At 52.9% G+C, this 26,312-nt stretch overlaps 2 protein-coding genes across 10 annotated transcripts; one reads left to right on the forward strand and one right to left on the reverse strand.

Moving 5' to 3' along the window:
• Positions 1–1,319: 1,319 nt before the first annotated feature.
• Positions 1,320–26,312, reverse strand: Catsperg (catsper channel auxiliary subunit gamma). Of its 9 annotated transcripts, none has more exons than XM_078032126.1 (29): positions 25,839–26,312; positions 23,197–23,482; positions 23,056–23,109; positions 18,700–18,844; positions 18,465–18,591; positions 18,244–18,316; positions 17,288–17,443; positions 14,003–14,174; positions 12,409–12,546; positions 11,959–12,018; positions 11,654–11,776; positions 10,960–11,010; positions 10,734–10,863; positions 10,026–10,137; positions 8,939–9,097; positions 8,748–8,857; positions 7,740–7,953; positions 7,166–7,228; positions 6,866–7,064; positions 6,644–6,762; positions 6,385–6,465; positions 6,233–6,289; positions 3,933–4,089; positions 3,639–3,702; positions 3,456–3,551; positions 3,127–3,216; positions 2,027–2,119; positions 1,835–1,934; positions 1,320–1,746 (listed from the first exon to the last, which is right to left on the reverse strand). In XM_078032126.1, the coding sequence occupies exons 2-29, from the start codon at positions 23,452–23,454 to the stop codon at positions 1,531–1,533; spliced, it is 3,417 nt and encodes a 1,138-aa protein (XP_077888252.1). In that variant the 5' UTR covers positions 23,455–23,482; positions 25,839–26,312; the 3' UTR covers positions 1,320–1,530. The 9 variants fall into 9 exon arrangements, with proteins under 9 accessions (XP_077888252.1, XP_077888253.1, XP_021576049.2 ...); XM_078032127.1 differs by lacking the exon at positions 25,839–26,312 and adding an exon at positions 24,713–24,849; XM_021720374.3 differs by lacking the exon at positions 25,839–26,312 and having other exon boundaries at positions 7,740–7,950; positions 23,197–23,592.
• On the forward strand, positions 23,544–24,722 carry LOC144370827 (uncharacterized; the record flags this gene model as incomplete). Its single annotated transcript, XM_078032133.1, has 1 exon — positions 23,544–24,722. A coding segment is annotated over one exon (927 nt), but the record flags the coding sequence as incomplete, so codon positions are not given.

Raw genomic sequence — 26,312 nt, forward strand, 5'->3', positions numbered from 1 at the left:
GGACTCTGTATGACAATGTTGGATCCCAGGCCCTTCTTTCTCTGGACAAGAGGATGTACAGCCTTAGACGATGAGGACGGTTGTCTTGAGGTCAGAGCACACTCAGAAGAGAGTAGCAGAACAGGGTAATCTACCAAGAAATGACGCCAGGATCCTGCAGACATTGAGATCTGTATCTGTAGCTTCTGTTGGGCATGGTGTCATACACCTGTAATCTCAGTGACTGGGGAGGGAGGCTGAGACAGGAGGATTACAAATTCAAGACCAGGTCAAATTTGAGGTCAGACCTTGTCTCAAAATTAAATAAAAAGGGCTAGGGGTGTAGCTCAGTGATAGAGTGCTCCTGGGTTCAATCCCTAGTACCAAAATAAGCTGGTGGGGGTGGGAGGAGCCCATGAATTACCATCTCCATGTAGACCATCTGAGTGAAATTTTTACTACTGCAACTAAAATTAGATGTTGGTGTTCAAAATATTTAATCAATCAGAACAGATTACAGGCCACAGCTATGAGCCTCAACCATGGAGGACCATGCCGGGTAACAGGGAGGCCTGAGACACTCTGGGTAGAAGTGACAGCAGAGGGAGGCAGCTGACCTGATGGCAGGTCACTCATCCCTTATTCATTCATCTCCTCTGGCCTTCCCGCCTCCATCTGAGTCATAAAGGTCATGATTGCCCCTGAGGAATCCTGACCTGTTTTCCTAGAATAGTTTTCCAGCACATTTCAAATAAACGAAATCACTGGAGGGGTGTGTGAAGTTTTACAACTGGATCCCAACATCAGCACCAGAAATGTGCCTGACATCTTGGATGTTCACTTGAGATAAATCAGGTATATTCTGGCTTGGATGAAAGCCACTTCTGTCCCGATCACTCTACAAGCTCCCTCCCTCTGACCCGCTGAGTCTCACTGCTGTTCTTAAAACATGCTTGTTTCAATGGGTCCCCAATACATTTCATCCTGTGCAATTCTGGAACAGATCCAGACACACACAATTCACTTACGGTAGCTGATTCTTTTGTCATGGATTTTCCTGGAATAGGATAGGCAAATAGAGAAGCAGCTATTTGCTAATTGGCAACAGATAGATTTAGATTTTTTCTTTTTTTCTTTCTTTTTTTTTTTTTCTTGAGACAGGGTCTCCCCTAAGTTGCTGAGACTGGCTTCATACTCATGATCCTCCTGTCTCCGCCTCCTGAGTAGCTGGGATTACAGGTGTGCACCACCAGGCCCAGCGCTGGATTTTGATATTTTAGCAATCTGAGCAGCTATACTGGAACAAATCAACTGAATATGAACCCCTGTGAGGACTCATGGATGGTCCTGAAATGAGGATTTATTTGAGTCTAAAAAGAAGTAAACATTCAAGCAAAACTGAAACAAAAGCAGGGGCAGGTGACAGGCTGCATTTTTAAAGACAGAGCTAAAGGAGGTGAGGGTTGGGGCAGGTAGTAGACTCAGGTCTATGGTTTCTTTTTCTCGGCTGGCTCCAAATCAGCCTTGTGCTTTTGATCTTGGACCTTGAAGTCATCTACGGAGGGGACCTGGGAGAAAGGCCCAAAATTTTGACTGAGATGATACGCTGAAGGCTCTGGAAGAGGTGGCGTAGGTGTAGTAGGATTCCGAGGCGATGATGTTATTGATCCTCCAGCGGAGATGGTTGCAGGCGTTCACCGCGTAGGGCCACAGGAGGCAGAAGAGGATGTAGAAGATCACCATGCCCACAAGCACACTGGCCGACACCTGTAAGCCACACAGCAGGTTTGGATGTGCAGCCTGTGGACTGGACCCCCTGTCCAACCAGCAGGACAGCTCCCAGATCACCACTTACAATGACAATGAAGAGGGCCCGCTTAGCACTGAGTGGGAGCCCATGGATGTGTAGCAAGAAGATGAGCTGGTAGTTGCAGTAGGTGCTGTTGTCCACACCTCTGGTGGAAGATGGAATCCAAGACTCAAGAAGTAGTCAGGCACCCCACAGGATACTCTCAACCCCCATCTGAACCACACATGGCGGGCTCACCTGTTACTCACTAGCACCTTGAAGAAGAAATCAGGGGCGATGATGCCTTGGGGGGTCATGTCATAGCATGGGGAGTTCTCCAAACACAGCCACCTGGGAGCCCAAAGTAAAGCACTTGTGCTGCCAACCATGGGGGCCAAGCCCTGATTCCTTCCTACACCCCACAGGGGGCTGGGTGAGCATGCTTGGTGCAGCCTTGTCTCCTCGATTCCTTTATCCATCCATCCAGGGAAGCTGCCCAACACCCGCCATGCTGCGGGCTGCTAATTTATTCACTCATCTCCTGCGGCCTTCACGCCTCCATCTGCTCTTTCTTTTACCATGCATTCATCTGGATTCTAGGGTCAGGTACCCATTCCGTGCTATCTCCTCATTCACCCCTTGCTGCCTTCATTCCTTCATCCACAAGTATGTCTTGAACACTTACTAGTTACAAAGTCCCACCTTTTTTCACTTATTCTCCCCCTGATTCAGTAAATAAGCTGAACCCTGAGGAGGTGCAACCCGATTGATTCCCTCGTTCATTCTTTGCAATTCATTTACTCCTGGCAGCATTTTCTGCATTTCATTGCCTCTAAAGTAGTTATTGACCCCTATATGCTAATTTGCTCCCTCATTGTTCGATGCATTCATTAACACCTCCCTTTAACTGTCAATAAATGCCTCCGTGAATTATTCATGTGTTCATTCTTTCATTCAGAAAATACTATGTCAAGTCTATATTCAGGATGTGATCCTGTAAAGGGAGATAGACCCCACACGAGACAGTGGCAGCTCAAGGGGGTTAAAGATGGGGTAGGGAGGCATAGGCAGGTGACCAGTTGTGGGGAGCTAGTGGGGGCCAAGAAGAGGCGACTGTCCCAAACTGAAACAGTGGGAGAAGTCCTCCTCCTTGAAAGGGCATCTGATCTGAGAACTGAAGAAAGAACAAGAGGACCCAGCATTCCAGAGGGTCCCGCTCCACAAGGTCAGTGTCCCCCACCTCCCTTGAGGAACACAAAGGCAGTCCCCTGGCTGCAGGCTCTAGCAGCCTCTCAGAGGCATAAGGGATGGCACGCCTGATGGGCAGGTTCGGGGTCAAGGGGGCGTTGCGCACTCACTCGATGCCGGATCTCTCATAAGACATGATGTAGAAGGCCATGTCGTGGGTGGTCTCTGAGGTCTTTGTGGTCCAGATTCTGCTACCTGTTCTGTGCAGGAAGGTGTAATTTTAGTTTGGATGGAGCAAGGCCTCTGTCAGTGCAGACGCCAACCCTGTGCTTGGGGGCGGGACCTGGGTGGGGCTTATCGGCTACTTGGGCGTGGTTTGGGGGTGTGGGCGTGGTTTGAAGGGAAGAGTGGGTGGGGTTTAAGGCAAGGGTGAATCCTGCTTGGCTCCAGGGCTGCAGGGGCAGGACGACTGATTGTGGGCGAGCCCCAGAGGGATTACTTGTCCAGGGGGCTGTTGTAGCGGTAGATTTCCTCCTCGTTGTAGTCTACCATACTGTCCAGCGAGGGCCCGCCTCCCACGACCTTCAGCACGTAGCTGCCGAGAGCAGAGGAGAAAGCACCAGCTTGGGGTCCTGGGTACTGCATCCCCCCGCCCGCCCCCACAGGCCGGTCTCACTTTTACCTTCCCTTAAAGCTTCCAGAGTCTCCCGTAACCAAATCTTGAATCAAGAAGAAGGGGTAGAACACTGTGGAGTCAGAGGGGTTGGGACCAGGAAGAGAAGGAATTAGTTTGGTCCGAGGAGTGGATGGAGGAGTGAGAGGAGCGGTAGGAGAGACAAAGGGGGAGGAGGGTCAGCGCAGAGGAAGGGGGTGTGTTGGTGCATGTGGGGAGGGGAGCCGGAGGGAGGGAGGGAGGGCAGGGCGGAGCTGTGGAGCTAGCGGGCAGTGAACTATGGAAAGAAGGGACCAGACACACTGTCACGGTAGAGAAAGCAGGGCATCTCGGGGTCCTCCTGCATGCAGTCGAAGTAGTGTTTGTTCTGCTGGCGCATGTACTTCAGAGTGTAGGTGATGTCGAAGGCCAGGCGCTTGCCTGGGGGACAGCCGATAAACACTGGCACCATCAGGTTGCCCTGAGCGGAAGAGAAACCTCTTGCTGGGGACAGCCAGACTGGGTGGGGCAGGGAGCACAGCATCCCTTTGATACACACCACCACTCTGCCTGGCTCACTCCACAGTGACGTTCCTTATTATTATTGAAACAATCTTCCCCTTTTGGGGGGGGTTTTGGGGTATTGAACCCAGGGGTGCCTAACCACTGAGCCACATCTCCAACACCCCCCCCTGCTTTTTTTTTAAAATTTTGAGATAGGTTCTGGCTAAATTGATTAGGGTCTTGCTAAATTGCTGAGGTTGGCCTGGAACTTGCGATCCTCCCGCCTCAAACTCCTGAATGGCTGGGATTACAGGCCTGACCGCCACGTCCCAGGAAACAATAGTTTTAATGACTTATGTAGCTCTTCCTATGAAGAAGCCCCTCAGTGATGCTCTAAGAGCTTTACATGATCAAAGTCCCTTAAGCTTCACACAGCCCTGCATTGTAGACTTTGAATAATCCTGTTTTAGAGATGGCAAAAGTGAGGCATAGAAAAGTCAACCAACTTATCTATTACCTAAATAAGCGCAGCTGTTAAGTGGTAGAATTGGAATTAGAACAGAGTGATCCAGAAACCTTTAGTATATGATGTGTAAAATAACTGACACCTAACACCCATGGAGTGTCAAACTTTTCGTCACATATTATAGGTCTGAACTTGAGTTTGAATTCTCCAATTACGAACTTGCAGAAGAGTCATTAAATGAGGGAAGTAGAGTCTATGATGGGGGTCAGGGTCAGGGAACACCAATGACACTGTCTTCAGAATGAAGAGTCCTTGGGCCGGAGGGTATAGGAGTTTCACCCAATTGTCAAAGGGACCCAGTTATCCAGGGACTGTGGCCTCAGCTTGACAGTGGCTGGGAAGAGGGGCTGGTGGCCATAGAGTGAGCATTTTCCATTCCAGGCCTGGGCCAAAGACTTTACACATATAAGCTCACTCACTCTGGGAGGCCTAATGGGCGTCTGAGACTCAATGTGTCCAGAACACATCTTGGTAAATTGCACCTCCATCCCTTCCAGTGGTTCAGGCTGAAAGCCTTGGCCTCACCCTCTGTTTCACACCTACATCCAGTCCATGAAAATATCCTGCTGTTTCTTGCCTTCGAATAGATCCAGAGACTTAGGGATGTAGCTTAGTGGTACAGCACATGCTTAGGACACATGAGACCCCAGGTTCCATCCCAACATCACAACAAAGAAAAAAATTTTAAAAAATCCAGAACCCACCCTTTGTTTCCTCCAAATCTTCAACTCCTTTACCCCCATCCTTATTTTGTTCAACCTGGTCTCCCTGCTTCTGTTTTTCCCTCCTCGACCTGTCCCTTACATGACAAGCAACCTGATGGATCCTGTGAACACCTGAGTCCCTCGTCTGCTCAGAGCCCCCACCCCTGTGGAGCCAACTCATCCCCCAGGGCTCAGACAATTGGACCTCCATTCTGCTGTGACCTCTTCTTTCTCCATCTTCCCTTTGTTCCCCCGGATTCAGCCACACTTGCTCCTTTAGTTTAACACATGAAATCTCATGTAACCCAAGGAGCCTGGGGATATTATAATTGGACTTTTTACTTCTGGGGTCATTGCAAGTCATAAGGGAGGAGCCTCAGCATCTGTCTGCTGGTGAATGGATCAGGGAAGTTGGGGAGAATAAGAACTCTGGGTCAGCTCCCTCCTCTACAACCTCCTGAGTTACTCAGAGTAGATATCTGCACCTCTCTGAGCCTTAGGTTTTGCCTGTGTACAAAGGGGATACTGCTTGTGCAAACTAGTGAAGAACCAGGAATCCAAAGGAGTCAACACAGAACACGTGAGTGGGCAGAAGTAGAAGCATGTGTGAAAGAAAGGCCAAGCCGTCGCTGCCTTTGTGCCAACTTGAAAAAAGAAGCCCTGCCTCTGGGACACTTTATTTCTCTTTGCAGAAAAGTGCCTTTTACTTTCTGAAACGTGGATGAGGAAAGGAGGGCATGGTGAGTGTGTGAACGATGAAAACCAGTGAGAAAGGGTGGAGCTACAAACGCATTCATGGATTCTAGGACGAGCACTGGGATCAGCCCTGTTGAGACCCTACACAGCCCCTTCTCTCCCACCACGGGGCCCAGTACCCCAAGCTCCAATACTTGCAAGCGGGGCCCAAGGTGTGTGTCCTGGAAGCAGAATCCTGAAGCACCCACCACCTGTGGGTAGGAGCCGGCGATGATGGTGGTACCCAAAGCCCCTGTCATTCCCCTCATCCCACATCCCCTCTCTCCCTTCCGATCTTGGACCGCACCTTGACCATCATGGAAGTCTTCATGAGGTGATGTCCACTAATGCCCTGGTCATAGCAAAGGCTTTTATCCCTGAGAGTAACCTGGAATGATGGGAAAGGAACAGGCAGAAATAAAGAATAGACAGGCCGGCCCGAGATCCAGAGACGGTTCTAATAGGACAACAACAACGGGGCATCATTTCCCACGGGGGGGGGGGACTAGCGCCGCCCCATTAACTCGGCGTCCACCTTCGTACCAAGGCTCCTCGCCAGGGCTCACCAAGAATAGGACCGAGTTGCGTTTAACGAGAACCTTCTGCTTAACCAAGGATTCCGTGCAGCTGGGGTCAGCCAGCACCACGCCCACCGACACTTTGCTCTGCACCTTGAAGGCGCTGCCTGCCAGGGACAGAAGGAGGAGTTCAGGCCGGCACCTCCCGAAGAAGAAGCACACTCAGGCAGCCCTCGCCCTGCCCCTGGGCCTTCACTTTGGCTTACACACCGACATCAGTGCCCATCTCGAAGGAGTGACCCCGAGCGGTCAGGAAGATGGAGAAGTGGTATTCGCCGCCCTTGTCCAGGAAAATGCGTTCAGGCAGCCCGTAGTGGGACTTGAGGTCGTAGATCTTTTCATAACTACCCATGTCGATGTGCACGCCACCCGTGCTCAGCCAGTTGCTCGCCAGGTAAAAGTAGTAATCCTGGCGGACAAGATGAGCCCCGCGAAATCAGCGACAGCGAGGGGGTCTGGTCAGGGGTGTCTGTGCGCTGCCCTCTCCCACTCCCAACCCTCTCCACTTACCTCGTCCTGTTTCTTGTTTTTCCACCAGCTCCAGGTGGGATCGTGCACCGGGTCCGCGTAAGGCTGCAGGGACCGCGGTACACCGTGAAGGGGTGGGAACAAAGACAGTCCCTAGCCCAGTGGCAGTGGCAGACTCCTTCCCAGTCCCGGTTTCACCCCATAGCAGAAAATATGCACCCCTGGTCCCAAATCTGGCTTTCCATTCAACTTCCACACTTCCCAAACCACTCTGCGAGGACCTGCTCCGGGCCGCCCCGCCCCCGGGCCGCCCCGCCCCCGGGCCGCCCCGCCCCCGGGCCGCCCCGCCCCCGGGCCGCCCCGCCCCCGGGCCGCCCCGCCCCCGGGCCGCCCCGCCCCCGGGCCGCCCCGCCCCCGGGCCGCCCCGCCCCCGGGCCGCCCCGCCCCCGGGCCGCCCCGCCCCCGGGCCGCCCCGCCCCCGGGCCGCCCCGCCCCCGGGCCGCCCCGCCCCCGGACTTGGACCTCAGACACCTATCCGACTGCGCTCTGTTGTACAGGCCCCGCCTCTAGGCCGTTTCCCCTCCGTGAGGTCTCAGTGCCCTGTTGAGGCGCCCACCTTGTCGTACTTGGAGTGCAACCGGAGCAGGTAGTAGACGAGACCTTGATAGACCGCGAGGGAATTCTCGCTGTGGAAGCCCGAGGGATTCAGGACCATCGGGGGCCGAGCCAGGTAGCGCTCCTGGCGCGTGTAGGCCTGGGGGTTCGGCAGGTTCCCCAGGCGCATCACCTCGAACGGGCATAAGTTGCTGAAGGAGAGCGTCGGACGACTTCTGGGCAGCAGGGTGGGGGGACAGCTGACTCTTCCACTCTCCGTCCCAGGAGCCTCCCCAGATCTAATCCAGCCCCAATCTTCAGTTCCTCTCACCCAGAGGCCTCCGGACCCTTGGCTGTCCCTTCAACCCTCAGACCAAAGCCCCCTCCCCTCTACGGCTCTCTGTGGTTAGTTCCACTTGTCTGACAGCAGACCTTCTGTTTATTGCACTCCTGTTGCCTCCTGAGCCCCGCCCACATAGCCCTACCCCACCCCCACTCCCACCTCCAGCCGCCTCTTTCCCCTGACCCACCCTCTGCAGGTGACTAGAAGGATCATTAGGAAATGTGGTAAAATCTGACTCTGCATCCCACCGTGGAGTCCCATCCATGGCTCCCCAAGACCTTCAAGATGAAGTTCCTAAGAACACCAGGCTCCCCTTGTCCCCGCCCCTCCCACCACCCCATATCCCTACTGTGCTCTTTCTGACCAGGACTTTATCTGGGTTCTTGAACACCCAAACCTCTTTCCTCCTCAGGCCTTTGATGGTTGTCTCCCCTGGCACCATGGAGCACCCTGCTCCACCTGTCACCTGGCTAATTCCTCCTCAGCCTTCAGGTCACACAGCCCATGCATCTCCTTCTGAAGCCTTCCTGGGTGCACCTCCCGCCAGGCTGGGTCCTGCTCCTCCTTTGAGCTTCCAGGTATCTGTACCACCCTCCCCCATCGCAGCCCAGGGTCATCACTGGGATGGCTTAAGTCCCACCCCGGGATGGGCGCGCTCAGCCCGCGGTGTGGTCCAGGCCTTCTCACCCATCCTGCATCCTGTGGATCTGCTTGTGCTGCTCGTACATCAGCAGCTTCTCCATGGGCACCAGCCTCTTGACCAGGTGGTCCTGCTTGCCGTGTGTAAGGTATACCAGCTGCGGAGACAAGGTGGTCAAGCAGACTGGCCTCAGCCCCCCTGTACCCCCCCTGCACCCCCACAAAAGGCCTGCTGGCACCTGGTACAGCTTTTTATCTTCATAGAAGAGGGTGACCATGGTCTCCTTGGAGGCATACAAGGAGGACTGCTTCATCACCTGCAGGCTGACGTGGATGTCCCAGCCGTGGGATGGGAAGATCCTGTGCAGGTGGTAGGTGCCCTCCAGGAGGTACCAGATCTGAGGGTCCAGCAGCGAGGTGTGTGTGCAGGCCACAGGGACCTCCTGCTCTATCTCTCCCTCTGGCCAGTATGTGAGGAGTAAGGCCTGGAGCTCACCTCCAGGTGACAGGGACCAGAGGAGCCCACAGTACCTTCTCTGTAGTGCCATCTCTCTATTTTTGGAGGCCAAGCCCCTGTGTGCAGCCCACCCCCCTGCCATGACCCCGCTTTTCACTGTTCCGGCCTACTTGAGTTTCTTTTACTTGCAGCTGAAGCATTCCTAATACATATGCCCCTTAAAGACAGGGTTCCTGCCTTCTCACTCTTGGCAGCTTCCAGGGTCTCACCAGTCCCTGGACCTCAGTTTCCCATTTCTACACTGATGGACGCTGCTCTGCACACATCTGATTCCAGACCTCCACTTCCTGAGCTTCGGCTGGGGGATCCCCTCCATGAAACCCTCCCTGGTACGCACACCAGATGAGGTCAGGCTCTCTGGTGCTATTTCCCCCCTGACCACTGTCACTGTCTGGGAACAGGCCTGTATTCCCCAGTGAACAGTGATCCTCTGAGGACAGGGCCCAGGGCTGACCTGGCCACCATTGTGTCCCTAACACTAGTCAGTTAAGTGCTTAATATTTATGGAACGAACAACTACACCGTGGAATGAAAGTGGCCTCCCCTGGAAATGAGATCATTGCGCGGGTCTTTCACTCTTCTGTGTGACTTTAGAAGATTCCTAGTCTAAGTTCCAGGGGTCTAAGGCTAGAGATGTGACTCAGCGGGGGAGCCCTTGCCACCCCCCAGTACCCCAAACACCAGCGTGTGTATAAGTTCTAGGATTCCCAGGTACACATGGAGCTTCTCCTGTCCTTCCTGAGGCTCCCCGAGGACGGAGGGTTGGGGGTGGGCAGAGAGGGAGCAGAGAAAGGGGCAAAGCAGCCCACCTCTTCAGTCTCCGTGACAATAGCTACATCCCCTCGGAATGAATTGACCATGTACTTGATGGATGACTCTTTGGGGAAGTCCGCCAGGTAGATGAAGTTTTCTGCGTTGTAGCTGCAGGGGATAGACATGGGGAACTCAGAGCACCGTGACAGCTGGGTGTCCTGGATACCTGCTTCCCCTGTTCCTCGTCTGCTACAACATAGGCCCCACGAACTCCATTTCTCCACTAGTCTTATGAACAAGTAAAAAGGGAGCCTGGAATTCTAACTTCTGTCCCTACCTCATATCCCCAAGGTAACCTTCTGCCCTCAAAATCTCCATCTCCCAATCTCCTCGGGGTGGGTAGATGGGAAGAGTTCTAAAGTGTCCCCAGAAAATAATTTTCTATTGCTCACATACATACACATACATTGGGTCCTTCCATAAGATTTCATTTTAAAAAAGGGCTCCCAGGGCTGGGGTTGTAGCTCAGTGCTTGGCTAGCAGGCATCAGACACCTTGACCACACACACACACACACACAGCTCTGCCCAGCCTACCCCCGGCTATCCCATCCCTGTTTTCCCCATCCCCATCCTGATCATGTCTGCATTTGGCCTCCTTTGAAGGCTTGGTGACTTCAGAAAGAGCCCTCCCCTTAGTGAGGCCGAGCAGGGAGGGCATCTGGGCCACAAGGGGGTGACGGGGGAGGGGGTAAGGGGGCCTACCTCTGCAGAAGGAAGTTGCCCCAGATGAATAGCAGGTTGTTGTACAAGTTAAAGGACAAGCCCTTGGGGATCATGGGAGTGTTAGTGTAAGACTCTGTCCCGAGGATCATCAGGAACTCTAAGCCCCGGGCTGAACAAAGCAGAGAAAGAGGACAGCAGGGAGTGGGGTAGCCGGGGCCCCTCTGGCCACCCCTCCCTGGAAGTCACCCCTGCTTTCCCCTCCTACCATCAGGGATGAACAGTGGTAGGGTATAGTGGATGGTCATCTCCTCAGTGACTATAGGTGGGGAAAATACAGTAAAATCTGAGAGGCCAAGCTTTCAAAACCTGAAGTGAAGCAAACCATCAACTTCCCAACTCCTCAGAAAATCCTTCCCATTGGCTTCCCACTTGGGCCTGAATTTCTTAACCTGAACTATAAAAGGGTCCTGCCGCTGAAAGGATACAGTTCTGTTAGGGTGCAGGGCTTGTGGGTGGGATTTTGCAGTGCACAGCCTGTACAACTATATTTGGTAGCCCTGTTCTTATTGCCAGTAAAATCAAATCTTTTTTTTCCATACTGAGGATTGAACCCAGGGGTTCTTAACCACTGAGTCACATTCCCAGTCCTTTTTTACATTTTATTTAGAGACAGGGTCTTGCTAAGTTGCTGAGGCTGGTTTTGACCTTGCAATCCTCCAGCCTCATCCTCCCGAACTGCTGGGATTACTCAAATCTTCTTGTGGAGCAAGAGGCCTTTACTGACTTCCTCTGAGCGTCTGCAGCCCACTGAGTCTCTACTCTGCTCTCCACTGCAGACTTATCTAGCAACACTGCCCTTCTGGGGGGGGGGGCACTCGATCCCTTGGGAGGGGCATGCAATCCACAATCTGGGCTCCAGATCCTCGCCACCCCTCTCCCCCAGCCCATCACCCTGGTACTCAGGTCGTAGCTGGCCAGCTGGTAATATTTCGGATCTGAATCATCATACTGGGTCTCCACCAGCATCATCAGAATGTGCTGCCCCGGGATGAAGATGGCCCAGATTATGGAGCATCTGTCAACTGGGAGGAGAGAGGAGGGACCCCCTGGAGCAGCTTCATTTCTGCGATGCCATGTCCCTCCACATAGCGCTCCACCCATCCCCAAGACATTGCCTGTCCTTTCTGTGACCCCCCTCCCCTTCCTTCCTCTCCCACAGCCTCAGGCCCTGCCCTCCTGCCACTGGCCCAACAGAGATGAATACCTAACATCCTTTTGCACGTGGTCTGATTCCTGGGCAGCAACTCAAAAGACACCAGGCCATCTGTGGAGGAAGGTCGGGGCCACACACAGGCCCTTCTGGTACCACCAGCTCCATCTGGGACCTCACCAAACCAAGTCCCCCTGCTGTCTCCACTGCTTCTGCCCCCTACCCTTGGATTCCAGGGAGCAGGCCTCACCCTCTGGCCCTCACAAGTGGTCTATCAGAATATGGCTCCATCAGGTCGTGGGACTGACCAAACCTTATCTGTACAAATGCATAACCAACCCCCCTTGCCACACGCACACACGCGAGCAAGCGTGCGCACACACACACAGGGACAAACACACACACAGCCTGGAACCGGTCTTGAGGGCACACAGTGAGTAACAAGGGCCTGGGGTGAGAGGGCCCCGCGAGGTCTCTCGGGCTTCCAGAGGCCCTCAGCCTTACCCGTGATGGTCCCTAAGTGGAGATAGCCCTCATGCTTGCCAGTGGTCAGGGCTATGACGTGGTCAGAGCCATTGCTACTGAAATACACGGGGCACAGCCTCTTGATACACTCGCTGGCCAGGACGCGAACCCATTTGCCTAGGGGTACAAGCATGAGGTCTCAGGCCCAGGCGGCTGTACCTGGTGCCTGGGACCCCCATCCTCACTCTGCTGGTCTGGTGAGACCTGTCCCCTCTGGCTGGGATACCTGTTCAGTGTGGTGTTGGGGGCCCTTGGCAGTGGCACCAGTTGACTTTGAGAAAACCTCCCTTGCTTGTCCTCTCTCCATCAAGTCCAGAAGAGGAGACCTCTCTCTTGGACTGTCCTGGCGAGAGCAATTGGTTGTGAACTGGGTGACCAAGGTGGGAAAAATCAGACTATTCCACCTTGTAACCAAGAGATGTTCTTCCCTGGGGTCACTGAGGAACATAAAGGTAGACCACTGCTAGGATCACCATGGCCTCCACAAGAAGAGACTGGCTGGCAGTAACAAGCCCCTGGATCCAACTGTTCCTGAAACCAACCAACCATCAGCTATGTAACCAATACACACCCATTTTCTTTGGCTTAAGATGATTTTAATTTGGTTCCTCCCACTGTCAAAGGACCCTAAGAACTGGGTGCAGTGGTGTACACCTGTAACCCTAGGGCCTCAGGTGGCTGAGCCAGGAGGATTACAATATAGAGGCCAGCCTCAGCACCTAACTCTGAATAAAAAATGAAAAAAGCTAAGAATGTAGCTTGGTAGTTAAGTACTCCTGGCTTCAATCCCTGGTGCAAAAAACAAAACAAAAAAACACCCTAAGCCAGGCATAGTGGCAGCTTGGGAGGCTGGGAAATGAGTTCAAAGCCAGCCTCAGCAACAGGGAGGCCCTAAGCAGCTCAGTGAGACCCTGTCTCACTGAGACCCTACAAAATAGGGCTGGGGGTGTGGCTCAGTGGTTGAGTGCTCCTGGGTTCAATCCCCAATACCCCCAAAAAAGGCCCTTAAAAAAGGAAAACAAGGATGTGGGGGGCACGTATTAACCAGCGTGATACACATTACAGTGCCTTTTTCTTAATGGCATAATTGACACCTCTCTTTCGGTTGTGGGGGGACTAAAAAAACTGGGGGGCTTTAGTGTTCTCTAAAAGATGAGGCAGAACCAAAAGTCCCCTCCCTCTGCTCGGTCTCCCCCTGGCCCTGCTCTGCAGCCTCTGGCTCCCACGCCCTCCTCGCCCCCACCTTTCTGTCTTTCCTGCGTCTCTAGATGCGTCTTCCTGATCCCACTCTGCTCAGGGCACACGTGGCTCTCGGGCTCCCTCTCCCGCCCCTCCTCCCGCAGTGGCTCACAATTCTCAGGAAGGTCTGCATGTCACATGGCGAAGTAGGGGACCGTCCTGCAGGCTGGTGATGATTCAACACAGTGGTGGGGCCCTCCCCCACCCACTCACGGAAATCTCAGTCCCAGGTGTCCCCATGGATGACCTCACTGTCCCTCCCTGCAGCTCTAATGGTGGGTCCCCTGGCCTGAGGTGCCAAGGACCCGGGTGTGGCCGCTGCCTGGTCCCTCACCGCTGCTGTGGCTGCTGTCGTACAGGGTGGCGTAGGTCCCCGTGTAGTAGTAGATCAGCTGGTTCTGCCGAATGAAGAGCGTGCTCTCCGTGGAGATGGCGTCGTAGATGGTGGCTGAGAAGTCAGCCTGGGGACAGTAGAAGGAGCCTACCCAGCAGCTGTCAATGCTCAACTGCAGGGGAGCAGAGGCTGGGGTGAGCAGGTGACCTGGGCCTCAGCCCCATGTCCTGCTTGGGGGTAGTTCTTGCTCTAACTGTTTGGCATGGACACAAGCAGCCGCCCAGAGTGCTCTCCCTGCTCAGCCTGCAGCAGCGCCTTGGTGACAAATGTCTCCAAAGTGGGCCAGAAAGCAGAGGTCAGAGACCTGAGCCAGTGTACACGTCAGGTGCCCCGGAGTGCAGCCTGCTCAAGGGCACTCAGTGTCCCTGCGCCCCTCACTGCAGTCAGCGCTGTGTCTATGTGGATAGAAAGCATCCAGGCTCACACCTCCGTCTACCCAGAACACACGGGGCTGTAGGTCAACTCTACCTGATCCAGTGGCCAATTACTAATGACAATGTCATTAACAGCGGGACAGTGGAGGGTTCTTAGATTCTGAGACTAAATCTAAATTAATCTAAATTTAGACTAAATCTAAATTTCCAGAGCTGGTGACCAGCTTCAGGCCACATGGACTAATGCAGACTGAAATGCACCCCCCCATATGCTGAACCCTTCACATGACTGAATGGTAATAGAGAGCTCAGGGAGGCAACTAGGAATAAATGAAGCTGGTGGCTCAGGAGGCTGAGGCAGGTGAACTGCAAATTCCAGGCCAGTGTGGGCAACTTAGCAAGACCCTGTCTAAAATGAAAAATAAACAAAGAGATAGATGTGGCTCAGTGGGAGAGCGCCCCTGGCTTCAAAAAATGTGGCTGGGGTGTAAACCCCGGGTTTGATCCCCAAACCACGAAAATAACAACAGAGAAAAGAGGAAAGCACACCTGTGATCCCAGAGACTCAAGAGGCTGAGGCAGGAGGATTGCAAGTTTGAGGCCAGCCTCAGCAACTTAGCAAGACCCTAAGCAACTGACTGAGACCCTGTCTTGGCTCAGTGGGAGAGTGCCCCTGGGTTCAATCCCTGGTACCAAAATAATAATGATAATAATAATAATAAGATGATGATGATAGTAATAATAATAAATGTTTCAGAAAAAAGGCAAAAGGTTGATAATTATTAAGGTTGGTTCATTGTCCCATTCTCTCTCCTTTGGTGCGTCTGATTGAAATTTTTCACTAAAAAAGGAACTTTCTACTAATTTTTTTCAATAAAAAGTATAAATCAAAGCAAAACTCTAGGCTGTGCTGCTGAAATTCCATCAAGTCAAGGAAAAAATATTAATTTCTTGCTTTCTCATCCTATTTAACATCAGAAAAAAGACCTTGAGAATTTACTTCCAAAAAGTCTTGCTCAAACCGCAGAGGTCGTGGCGACACTATTTTCTGCATAAAATGTTTGTGACTGGGGCTGGGCTGGGGCTCAGTGGTAGAGAGCTCGCCTCGAAGATGTGAGGCCCTGGGTTTGATCCTCAGCACCATATACAAATAAATAAATAAAGATATTGTGCCATCTACAACTAAAAAAAAACAAAACACAAAAACAAAGTTTGTGACTGATGAGTTGCCATGGTAATGTGCAGTCCTGTTAATAATATTCAAATTGATGGCTCTGTTTTCTGGAAGAAATACTTAGACATTTCCTTTGTGAAACTGGATGCTCATTGCACTTCCCTGTTCTCCCACATCCATGCACAAAAGGAAAGCTGAGGCTCAGCTGAATTGTCTTGTTTGAGCAAAGCTTGAGGGTTCTGACTCATTTAATTTTGGGGGGTACCAGAAATTGAACCTAGGGGCACTGAACCACTGAGCCACCTCCCCAGCCCTTTTTTGTATTTTACCTAGAGACAGGGTCTCACTGAGCTGCTTAGGGACTCACTAATTTGCTGAGGCTGGCTTTGAACTTGCGATCCTCCCACCTCAGCCTCCGGACCTGTTGGGATTGCAGGTGTGCGCCATGGCACCCGGCTCTGACTCGTTTAATTTAATAAGCACTATGTTGGGTTCCCCTGCCTCTGGGAGGCAGGCAGATGCCTGAGCCCCGGGGATGGAGCTTGAGGGATGTAGGAAACCATCTTCCCCACTGGACGTGGTCCTGGGAAGACAGGGCCCCTCAGCCTTCAGTGCCAGAGGGTAGAACTATTTGAGCAAGAAGACAGAGGAATCAGGTCCAAGAGAGAGAGAAACCCAGGCTGGTGGTGGCATTGTTAAAAATCCTGGGTCGGGCTGAGCCAGAAGTCCTGAATTTCTTTTTTAATATTTTATTTCTTTATTTACTTATTGTAGTTGGACACAATAACTTTATTTTTATGTGATGCCGAGGATCGAACCCAGGGCCTCGCAGGTGCCAGGCGAGCGCTCCCCCCCTGAGCCACCACCCCAGCCCTCCCGAATTCTTTAATTACATGAACTTACAAATTTCCTTCTCTATCTTTTATTTTGAGGCAGGATCTCACTGTGTTGCTCAGGCTAAGCTCAAATTCCTGGGCTCAAGCGACCCTCCTGCCTCTGCCTGGGTGGACTCCAGGCGCAGCCCATGCCCAGCCTCCTCTCCACTTTTGGCAGATGGTTCTTTCCATTTTCCCGCTCTTTGGTAATTGGGTTTGGCAGGCACGTGGCATCCAGCCTCCTGGGGCTGGGCGTGATGCTGTCACTGATGGAATGGGATTCTGCTCATGTGAACCACGGGATCCATTTTTCTGCATGAACCAACCTGGGCTGTAGCTCAGCAGGTGGCCGTTACTCACTCATCTGGACATGTTTCTGCCACTAAACCCAAGAACCTGACTTCAGATGCTTCTTCCCCATCCTGGGACAATGCAGGCTTGAACCCTCAGGGCCACATGTATGTCAGTTCTGAATTTTCCTGAGTGTAGAAGGCACTAGGGCACATAGATGCCACTCATGATGGATGCTATTAACTTACCTTCACAATGATTTTATAAAATGAAAATAAATATAGATATTTTCCCCATTTTACAGATGGGAATCTGAAGCCCGGGTTGCCCAAGGGTGAGTGAGAAAGTGGCAGGACTAGAATTTCAGCTGGGTCGCCTGGCTGCAGTTGCTATCTGGTAGGGACTGGTGTCTTTGGGGTCCCGTTCTGCAGGCCCAGGCCCCCTCATTCAGGGGCTGAGGCCCAGCTCCTTTCAAGAGACCCCAGCCCACTGTCCCCGCTGTACCACTCACTTCCACAAGAGAGAATTCCCTGAAGTTGGTGCTGGTCATGAGGAGGGCCTTCTCGTTGGGAATGCCACCCAGGATTAGCACAGGTGACTGGTCCACATTGTACCACAGGGGTCTCGACGAGACATTCACAAAGTATCTGGGCTTTATATCAAAGAGCTGCCAGGGAAGGACAGGAGGGATACTCAGAACTCCTGCCCCATGGCTCTGACGCATTCAGGGAAAAGCCAAAGTCCTTACCCTGACCACATGGCCCCCACCATTTGCCCCACCACCTCCCTGACCTTATTCCCCACCTCTCCCTCCCTCCCTCACTCTCTTCTTGCCCATCGGCCTCCTCCGTGCTTCTCAAATATACCAGATACATTGCCACCTCAGGGCCTTTGCACAGGCTATTCCCCCTGTATGAGATGACCTTGCACCAGTATCCACGTGACCCCTCTCCTCGCCTCCTCCAAGTCTCTACTCAAATGTCAACCTTCTCAATGAGGCCTTCTTTCATCGGTCTATTAAACATGGCACTCTTGTCCCAAATAGACCCATTCCCCTCAGCCTGTTTGGTTTCCCTCCAGAGCGGTTTACCATCTTTTAATCTTCAATGGAATGGAGGTGTCATGCTGTTTGGTGTCACAGTGACATTCAGGCAGTGCATGCTGCGTGAACGAATGCACAGTGACTCGGATGGAGCAGCAGGCAGGCTCAGTTTTGAATCTCCTTCCGTGTGTACATGCTGAGAGGGCCAATGGTCCCCTGCCTTCTAAACCTCACGTTGAAGTGAGTGTGTGAGAGCACCCCCAGGCTCCCCACGAAGATGTAAGGCTCTGGTGCACTTAGGAGAACCCTGCTCCAGTCCTGGTGTGAGTGCTCTTGTTTGGGAGGAAGCAGGGCGCCTGGCCAGGCCCAGTTGGGTTGTCTGAAACCCAAGCTTTCCACCTTTCCCGCTGCCGCAGGGCCCTCACCTCATCTCCCACTGTGAACTGGATTCTGTTGTCTGCCCCCATCTTCAGGAAGCCATTGATGTTCACGTGGAACCTAGCATCAGGTGCAGGGCAGGAGGAGGGCTGGTTCAGAGCTCACCCAACAGCTCACAGCCACCTTCCCTGGCTCCTTGGGGATGGGGATTAGGGATTCCCCCCAGAATGTTCCCCACCATCACCACCCAGGCCTGGGGCAGAGGCACCTTTTACTGGGAATGATGGGCCCCAGGCCGTTGCTGCTGACATCCACGCGCATGACCACGCTGCCGTTCTTGATGGGCATGGGCGTGTACCAGCTCATGACACACACCTCCGTCGCCATGCATGGTTCTGCTGGCACAAGTGGGCAGAGGTACTGGCATCTCCCAGGATGTCCCTCCAGGCCCCAGAACATCCTGGGAGCGCCCTGCCACTCCCTCCCCCGGCCAGGGGGCCCACCTTTGCTGCGGAAGGGGGCCGCCTCCATCTGGATCTGCAGCTGCTCTATCTTCCAGCGGTAGAAGTTGACGGGGGCCTGAAAGGTGACCAGCACTAGGGGCTTCAGCCCCATCAGGTGGCCACTGCGGACCAGGTCCTCGGAGTGCTGAGGGAGAGATGGCCCCACAGGCAGATCCTTAAGACAGTTTCTGGGCCCTCGGGTCCCCCCTGCCTCAAGCCCCCTTTAGTGGCCCGTATTCCTGGGCAGGGTGGGGAGGGCAGGCTCTGCACCATGGGAAGGTCAGCAAACAGGGCTGGAGGTCTTCCTGGAGGAGGTGGGTGGGGACAGAAGGTGCGTGAGGAGTGTCTGGGGAAGGCAGCGGGCAAGGCAAAGTGGAATGAGCATGGGGTGAGGTGCATCTGGGGACAATCTCCCAGATGTGCCAGGATCCTGGCTGTCCTGAGGGCCAGACGAGGCTTTGAGGGTGGGTGGCATGAGGGACAGAGAAGAGTAGGTGTGAGCAACAGCCATGTGCCCAGCAGCTCCCGGGCAGAAGGCCTCCCTTGGGCTGGGGAGGAAGACAAGGGGGAAGGATTAGCGGTGTGACCACCACTGCCAGGAACTTCTTCCTGAGGGAGCCTTAGCCGGGGGCCTGTGAACCTGCCCCACACCTGCACCTGCACCTGGCCCTGCCTCGAGGTTCCCAGGCGCAGGGGAGCAGGTGCTGTGGGGCAGGGACCCCCTCCCTGTCAGGGCAATGGGCTACCACCCTGTCCTGTCTTCCCTCTTCTGCGTGGACAGGGCAACAGCCCCTCCCCGTCTCTCTGCTGCCACCTGAGCCAGGAAGCCCAGTCAGACCACACCCTCTTCCGCTCAGAGCCTTCTATTTTCGTAATTTTTACTTTTTGGTGTTGGGGATTGAAACCAGAGCACTTAACCACCGAGCCACGTCCCCCGTCCTTATGTTTTATTGAGAGGCAGGGTCTCCCTGCTTAGGGCCTCACTATGTTGATAAGGAACCTGTGATCCTCCCGCCTCAGCCTCCCCAGAGCTGGGATTACAGGGGTGCGCCACTGGGCCTGGCTTGCTCCGAGCCTTCTTGAGGCCCCATGTCACTCAGAGTCAAAGCCATGGCCCAAGAGACTTTATTTATTTCTCTACAAAATTATTTTATGTACTTGACTCAAGAATTGTTCTCCTGGTGGACTGAATCCGCAAGAAAAGCGTGACCATTTTGTTGACCATTTGCCATGGTTTAAGTGTGTTCCCTAAAGGTTCACGTGCTCAAAGCCTGGCCCTCATTGTGGTGATGGTGGAAGGTGCTGGAACCAGTGCGAGGTGATGGGGTCACTGTGGGACCTAACGCTAGTCTCCCAGAGTTAGTTCTCAAGAGCGAGTTGTTACAACGCAGGTTCCCCCACGGGCTTGGCCTTTTCTCCACACGGCAGTTTCCATTCCCTCTTTTCCGCCATGTTGTGACACAGACAAGGGGACCCTCACCAAAGGCTGAACAGATGGTGCCAGCTGATCTTGGAAGTGAGCTAAATAATAAAGAAGCCTCTTTTCTCTATAAATACCCAACTTCAGGTATTTTGATATAGTAACAGAAAATAGATCAACATACCATTGTATCATCTCTAACAAAAAGAGGGGCTCATTCATAGTAGGTGTTGAATGAACAGAAAGAGGTATTATTTCCTCACTCTTGTAGCTAAGGAGAAGAGATTCATAGGGTAAAACACTTAGTAACAAGTTGCTAACATTCACTGAACCTTACTATAAACCAGGTACTGTGCTAAGAGTATACATTTGATCATATTAAGAAGTGGGCTGGGGATATAGCTCAGTTGGTAGAGTGATTGCCTTGCATGCACAAGGCCCTGGGTTCAATCCCCAGCACCACAAGAAAAAAAAAAGAAGAAGTGGGTATGATTATTAACATTACCTTATTAAAGATAAGGAAATTTTGATGCAGAGAGGTTAAATAACTTGACTCAGATCACACAGCTGTTATGTGACTTGAACCCAGGCAGCCTGGCTCCAGAGCCCAAACAATGAACATGCTGTATTTTCTGCCAAACTTTTTCAAGTAAACCCTAGTTGATTACAGACTCAAACCTATAGGCTAGAGTTGTAGCTCAGTGGTAGGGCTCTTGTTTAGCATGTGTGAGGCACTAGGTTCCATCCCCCACACCACATAAAAATAAAACTTATTACAAAATTACAATAATAAGACTTTGTGGTACTGGCATATGAATAACATATCAAATAAAATTAAGTCCAAAAATAAGCTCCTTCATTTATTGCCAAATTATTTATTTATTTATTTATTCATTAATTATAGGTGGACACAATGTCTTTATTTTTATATTTATGTGGTGCTGAGGATCCAACCAAGTGCCTCACGTATGCTAGGCGAGCTGTTTACCTCTGAGCCTCAATCCCAGCCCCGCCAAATGATTTTTAACAAGGGTGCCAAGACAGTTCAATAGGGAGAGAATAATCTTTTCACCCAATGGTGGGATAATTGGATATTTAAATGTAAAAGCTGGACTTCTACCTCACACCTTATACAGAATTAACTCAAAATGGATCAAAGACCTAAATGTAAGAGCCAAAACTAAAAATCTCTTAGAAGAAAACATAGGAGAAAGTCTTTATCACCATCGGTTAGGCAAACCCTTATGATACCATAAATGCAAACCACAGAAGAAAACTCAAGTTGGCTGGGCTGGTGGCTCATGCCTGTAATCCCAACAGCTCGGGAGGCTGAGGCAGGAGGATCTAAGTTCAAAGCCAGCCTTCCTAATTTAACGAGGCCCTAAGCAACTCAGCAAGACCCTGTCTCTAAATAAGAATCAAAAAAGGAATAGGGAGATAGCTCAGTGGTTAAGCGCCCCTGAGTTCAATCCCCAGTGCTGAAAACAAAACAAAACAAAAAACAACTTTTAAGCTCAATAATTTTTTAAAAAAAATTTAAATGGGCACATGGGACACCTGTAATCCCATAATCCTAGCTATCCAGGAGGATGAGGCAGGAGGATGGCAAGTATGAGGCTATCCTGGGCAATTTGGAGAGATCCTATCTCAAAATTAGATTAGAAAAAGGACTGAGATGTTGATGTAGATCTGTTCATCTGGTAGGTCCTGGGTTCAAACCCTAGTATAAAAAAAAAAAAATAAGGCATGTGGCCCATGCCTGTAATCCCAGCAGCACAGGAAGCTGAGGCAGTAGGATCAAAAGTTTGAGGCCTGCCTCAGGAATAAAAAAGGATAGGGAATATAGCTGAGTGGTAAAAGCATCCAGGGTTCAATCCCTGAACCAAACCAAACCAAAAACAAATGACCTGAATAGAGGGGGGCGGGCTGGGGCTGTAGCTCAGTGGCAGAGCACTTGCCTAGCACGTGAGAGGCACTGGGTTTGATCCTTAGCACCACATAAAAATAAAGGTATAATGTCCAACTACAACGACAAAAAAAAAAAAACAAAAAACAAAACTTAAGACCTTTCTCCAAAGAGATAAGCAACCAGCCAAGTACATGAACAGATGTTCAACATCATTATTTATAAGGAAGAGGCAAATCAAAACCATAACATTCTACCTGACTTTTTAAATTATTGATTTATTTTTTAGGTGTAGATGGACACAACACAATGCTAGGGGAGCGCTCTACTGCTGAGCCACAATCCCAGCCCAAATTCTACTTCACTTCTAAGCACATGATATGTCCTTAGAGGGACACTGGGAACTGTACCTACATAATCTTCTTGAATCCTAAGCCCCAGGATTGCATGACAATATCATTATTAAAATGTTAAAATGGGGGCTGGGGTTGTGGCTCAGTGGTAGAGTGCTCGCCTAGCACTCATAAGGCACTGGGTTCAAACCTCAGCACCACATAAAGATATAATAAAGATATTATGTCCACCTACAACTAAAAAATAAATATTAAAAAAATGTTAGGGGCCGGGGTTGTGGCTCAGCAGCAGAGCGCTTGTCTAGCATGTGCAAGGCCCTGGGTTCGATCCTCAGCACCACATAAAAATAAATAAAATAAAGGTATCGTGTCCAAGTACACCTAAAAAATAAATATTAAAAAAAATGTTAAAATGATGAGAGCCTGACATGGTGGCACACACCTGTAATCCCAGTGACTCAGGAGGCTGAGGAAGTTGGATCCCAAGTTTGAGGCCAGCCCCAGCAATTTAGCAAAACCCTGTCTCAAAATTAAAAAATAAAAAGGGCTACAGACACAGCTCAGTAGCTAAGAGCCCCTGGGTTCAATCTCTAGTACCAAAAAAAAAAAAAAAAAAAAGTTAGGGATGAGGAAATTGAGGCTGACAAAATCATCCAACTCCCACTACACTCACTCACCTGTCCATGGCAGGAGTAGTTGATTTTCAGGTAGTAAGGAAAGCCCAGGTATCTCTGCAAGGAGAGGTAGGTGACATGTGCAGAGCCAAGTGGAGCACTGGTTCAGGACCTCTCTGGTTCACTGGATCCTGGATCCCTCACCTCGCGCCGGTCGATGGGTGAGTCCACCAACATGTTGAACACACCGCGCACTGTGTCCACGGGCTCTTGATGAACGAATTGGTCACTCTCCAAGTTCTCACCCACCCTCTGGAACTTGTTCAAGACAACATGCCAGGTGCACTCGTGGAAATCGTAGATGACTGCCCACAGCCTCCACGGTCCCAGTAGCACCGCGAGCAGTGCCCACAGCACCCGTAGGACTTGGACTCTTAGCCACACAGGGCTGGCAGGGGACATGGTTTGGCAGCGCACATGTAGCTAGAATCTGGAGAACGCGGGGATCAATACCCCCTCGAAAGACAGCACTTTGGGATTGACCTCGATGACCTCGCCCTGCTGCTACTGCTCCAGCACTTTGCTTGGACCCAGCCCCTGGCTGGGACCCGGGTCTTGCTCAGGGCCCCACCTCTGCTCTTACTCTTGGCTCCGCCCCTGCTCTTGCAGCTAGCCTCCCTCTGGCTCTTACTCTTGCATCTGCCCCTGCTCCAGCTCCCGGCTCCCTCCGGGCTTCTGCTTCCGGATCGGCTACTGCTTCTGGATCCCTGCAGACTCCTGCTCCTGGATCCCTCCCAGCACTTGCTCCAGGATCCCTGCCGGGTCTTGCTCCTAGCTCTCTCCCAGCACTTGCTCCAGGATCCCTGCGGGCTCTTGCTCCTGGCTCTCTCCCAGCACTTGCTCCAGGATCCCTGCGGGCTCTTGCTCCTGGCTCTCTCCCAGCACTTGCTCCAGGATCCCTGGCGGCTCTTGCTCCAGGATCCCTGCCGGCTCTTGCTCCTGGCTCTCTCCCAGCACTTGCTCCAGGATCCCTGCCGGCTCTTGCTCCAGGATCCCTGCCCGCTCTTCCTCCTGGCTCCCTCTCGACTCCTGCATCTGGCTCCCTCCCGGCTCCGGCTCCAGCTCCTGCTCCGGTCTCCCTCCCAGCTCTTGCTCCAGAATCCCTGCCGGCTCTTGCTCCAGAATCCCTGCTGTCTCCTGCTCCTCGCTCCCTCCCGGCACTTGCTCTGCGATCCCTCCCGCCTCTTCCTCTTAGCTCCCTCCCAGCACTTGCTCCAGGATCCCTCCCGGTTCTTGCTCCTGACCCTAGCCCCGCTCTTGCTCCTGGCCCTACCCCCGCTCTTGCTGCAGGTCCCAGCCCTGCTCTTGCTCCTGACCCCAACTCGGGTCTTACTCCGGGTCCCAGCCCTACTCTTGCTCCTGGTCACGACACTACTAGCGCACCTCTTTTCCTCCCGCCTCCTCATCTCTCTCTGTAACTTTGCTCGGCCCTTGCTTCTTGCTCGGCCTGTTAGTATTCTGACCCGGCTCTTCACCAAGTCTCGGTTTCTGTTCCTCGCTTTGACCAAACACCCCCTGCTTTCTCCTGTTCTGCTGCAATCTGTGATCACACTCTTGTTCCTGCATCTGGCTCTACCATCATTTCTTGTCCGCCCCCCAACCTTCTTTTCGTGCCTTCCCTTTCTCTTCGCTCGGGCGCTGCTCCGGCACCGGGACCTACCCTTGGTCCCGCCTCTCTCTGGGTCCTTCTCTTGGGCCTTCACCACGCCGCTCCCTTTCCCCTGTCCCCGACCCTGTTTCTGTCCTAGGGCTTGCTCCTCACTCGGCTTCTTATCCTTGCACCGACCCAGTTCTTCGACCCGCTGCTTTTCGACCTTTCCTTTCCCCTGGTCTTTGGCCAGCTGTTCTTCCCGCGCCTGCTCCTCGCCCCGCCCTTTCCTCTTGCCCCGCCCCCTTTCTGCACCCAGCTCCCTTTCCTCGCCACGCCACGCCCCGTTAGAGACCCGCTCCTCCCCTCCCAGTCTCTCTTCCCAGCTTACTTTCTCCTCGCCTCGCCCCTTCTCGTTAGAGACCCTTACTTCACCCTGGGATTTCTCCTCGCCGTGGGATCTTTGCTCGCCACCCGCCTTACTCTCGTCCCGGGATTTCTCGCCACGGGTCTTCCTCTGGCCCCGGAATCTCCCCTCAGGACGGGTCTTCCCCCGGGATCTCTCCTCGCCACCGGCCTTCCCCTCACCCTGACATCTCTCCTCGCCACGGGATTTCTCGCCACGGGCCTTCCCCTGGGCCCGGGATCTGTCCTCGCCCCAGGATCTGTGCTCGCCCGGGGATCTGTTCTCGCCTGGGGACCTGTCCTCGCCTGGGGATCTCTCCTCGCTCCGGGATCTGTCCTCGCCCCTGGATCTCAGCGCGCCGCGGGCCTTCCCCTCGCCGCGAGACCTCTTCTCGGCCTGCTCCCTCTCGTTCCACGCCAGCTCTGACTTCTCAATCCTCACCTTCCCGAGCTGCGACTCCTTCACCCCCCACCGTTTCCCTCCCGCCTTTTCCATGCCCCTAACACCTACCAGCTCTATGCCCCGCCTCTTCTAGCCCCGCCCCTATTCATCGCCCTGCTTCTTCCCTTAACCACGCCCTGCTCTTGGCCCCGCCTTTTCTCCGCCTCTCTCCTGCCTCTCGCTCTCCCTCCTCTGCCCGGTCCCCGCCTTCCCCTGCCTTTCCCCGCCTTACCGCCCCCTCCCCTCCCCTCCCCTCCCCTCCCCTCCCGTTTTTAGCCCCTCCCCACCCCCCGCATCCCCCCCCACCGGGATGGCACCGCCCTCTTCTCCCCGTCCCTCGGTACCAGTCACCTGGTTAAAACCGGTCAACCGTTGCTTGGCAGCACCTGTCCCGCCCCGGTTTGCCCGGTCTCAAAATGGCCGCCCGCACTTCCACAACCAACTTCCGCCTTTCCTAAGACAAGTCTGCGTGACGCCCCTGTCACCACGGTAACGCGCATTCCTAACCGACGCTAGGGCTTGGGGGCGGGGCTCAAGCGCCCGGGGAAACGAGTGCGTGGCCTACGGAGGGCCGCTGGAAATGAGATTGTGCTAGGAATGCCTTCAGATAGCTCCCGGAGACTGTTCTGGTACCAGTCTGAATGCATGTCCTTCAGCTAAAAAATTCTACCTCTGAAAAAAAAATCTGACCTCCTAGGGATCTTGTCGGAATGAATTAAACTGCTAATTAACATTGTCTCATAGGGCTGGGGATGTGGCTCAAGCGGTAGCGCGCTCGCCTGGCATGCGCGGGGCGCTGGGCTCGATCCTCAGCACCAAAAAAAA

This window comes from Ictidomys tridecemlineatus, chromosome 15, assembly GCF_052094955.1.
Source record: "Ictidomys tridecemlineatus isolate mIctTri1 chromosome 15, mIctTri1.hap1, whole genome shotgun sequence".
In the NCBI taxonomy this organism is placed as follows: domain Eukaryota; kingdom Metazoa; phylum Chordata; class Mammalia; order Rodentia; family Sciuridae; genus Ictidomys; species Ictidomys tridecemlineatus.

Coding starts and splice junctions, on each gene's coding strand:
- Catsperg (XM_078032126.1), bottom strand. CDS start 23,454: ATGTCCCCTGCCAGCCCTGTGTGGCTAAGAGTCCAAGTCCTACGGGTG. Junction 14,175..17,287: donor GGGAATTCTCTCTTGTGGAA/GTGAGTGGTACA, acceptor GCTCCCCTGCAG/TTGAGCATTGACAGCTGCTG. Junction 12,019..12,408: donor CCACTTAGGGACCATCACGG/GTAAGGCTGAGG, acceptor CTTCCTCCACAG/ATGGCCTGGTGTCTTTTGAG.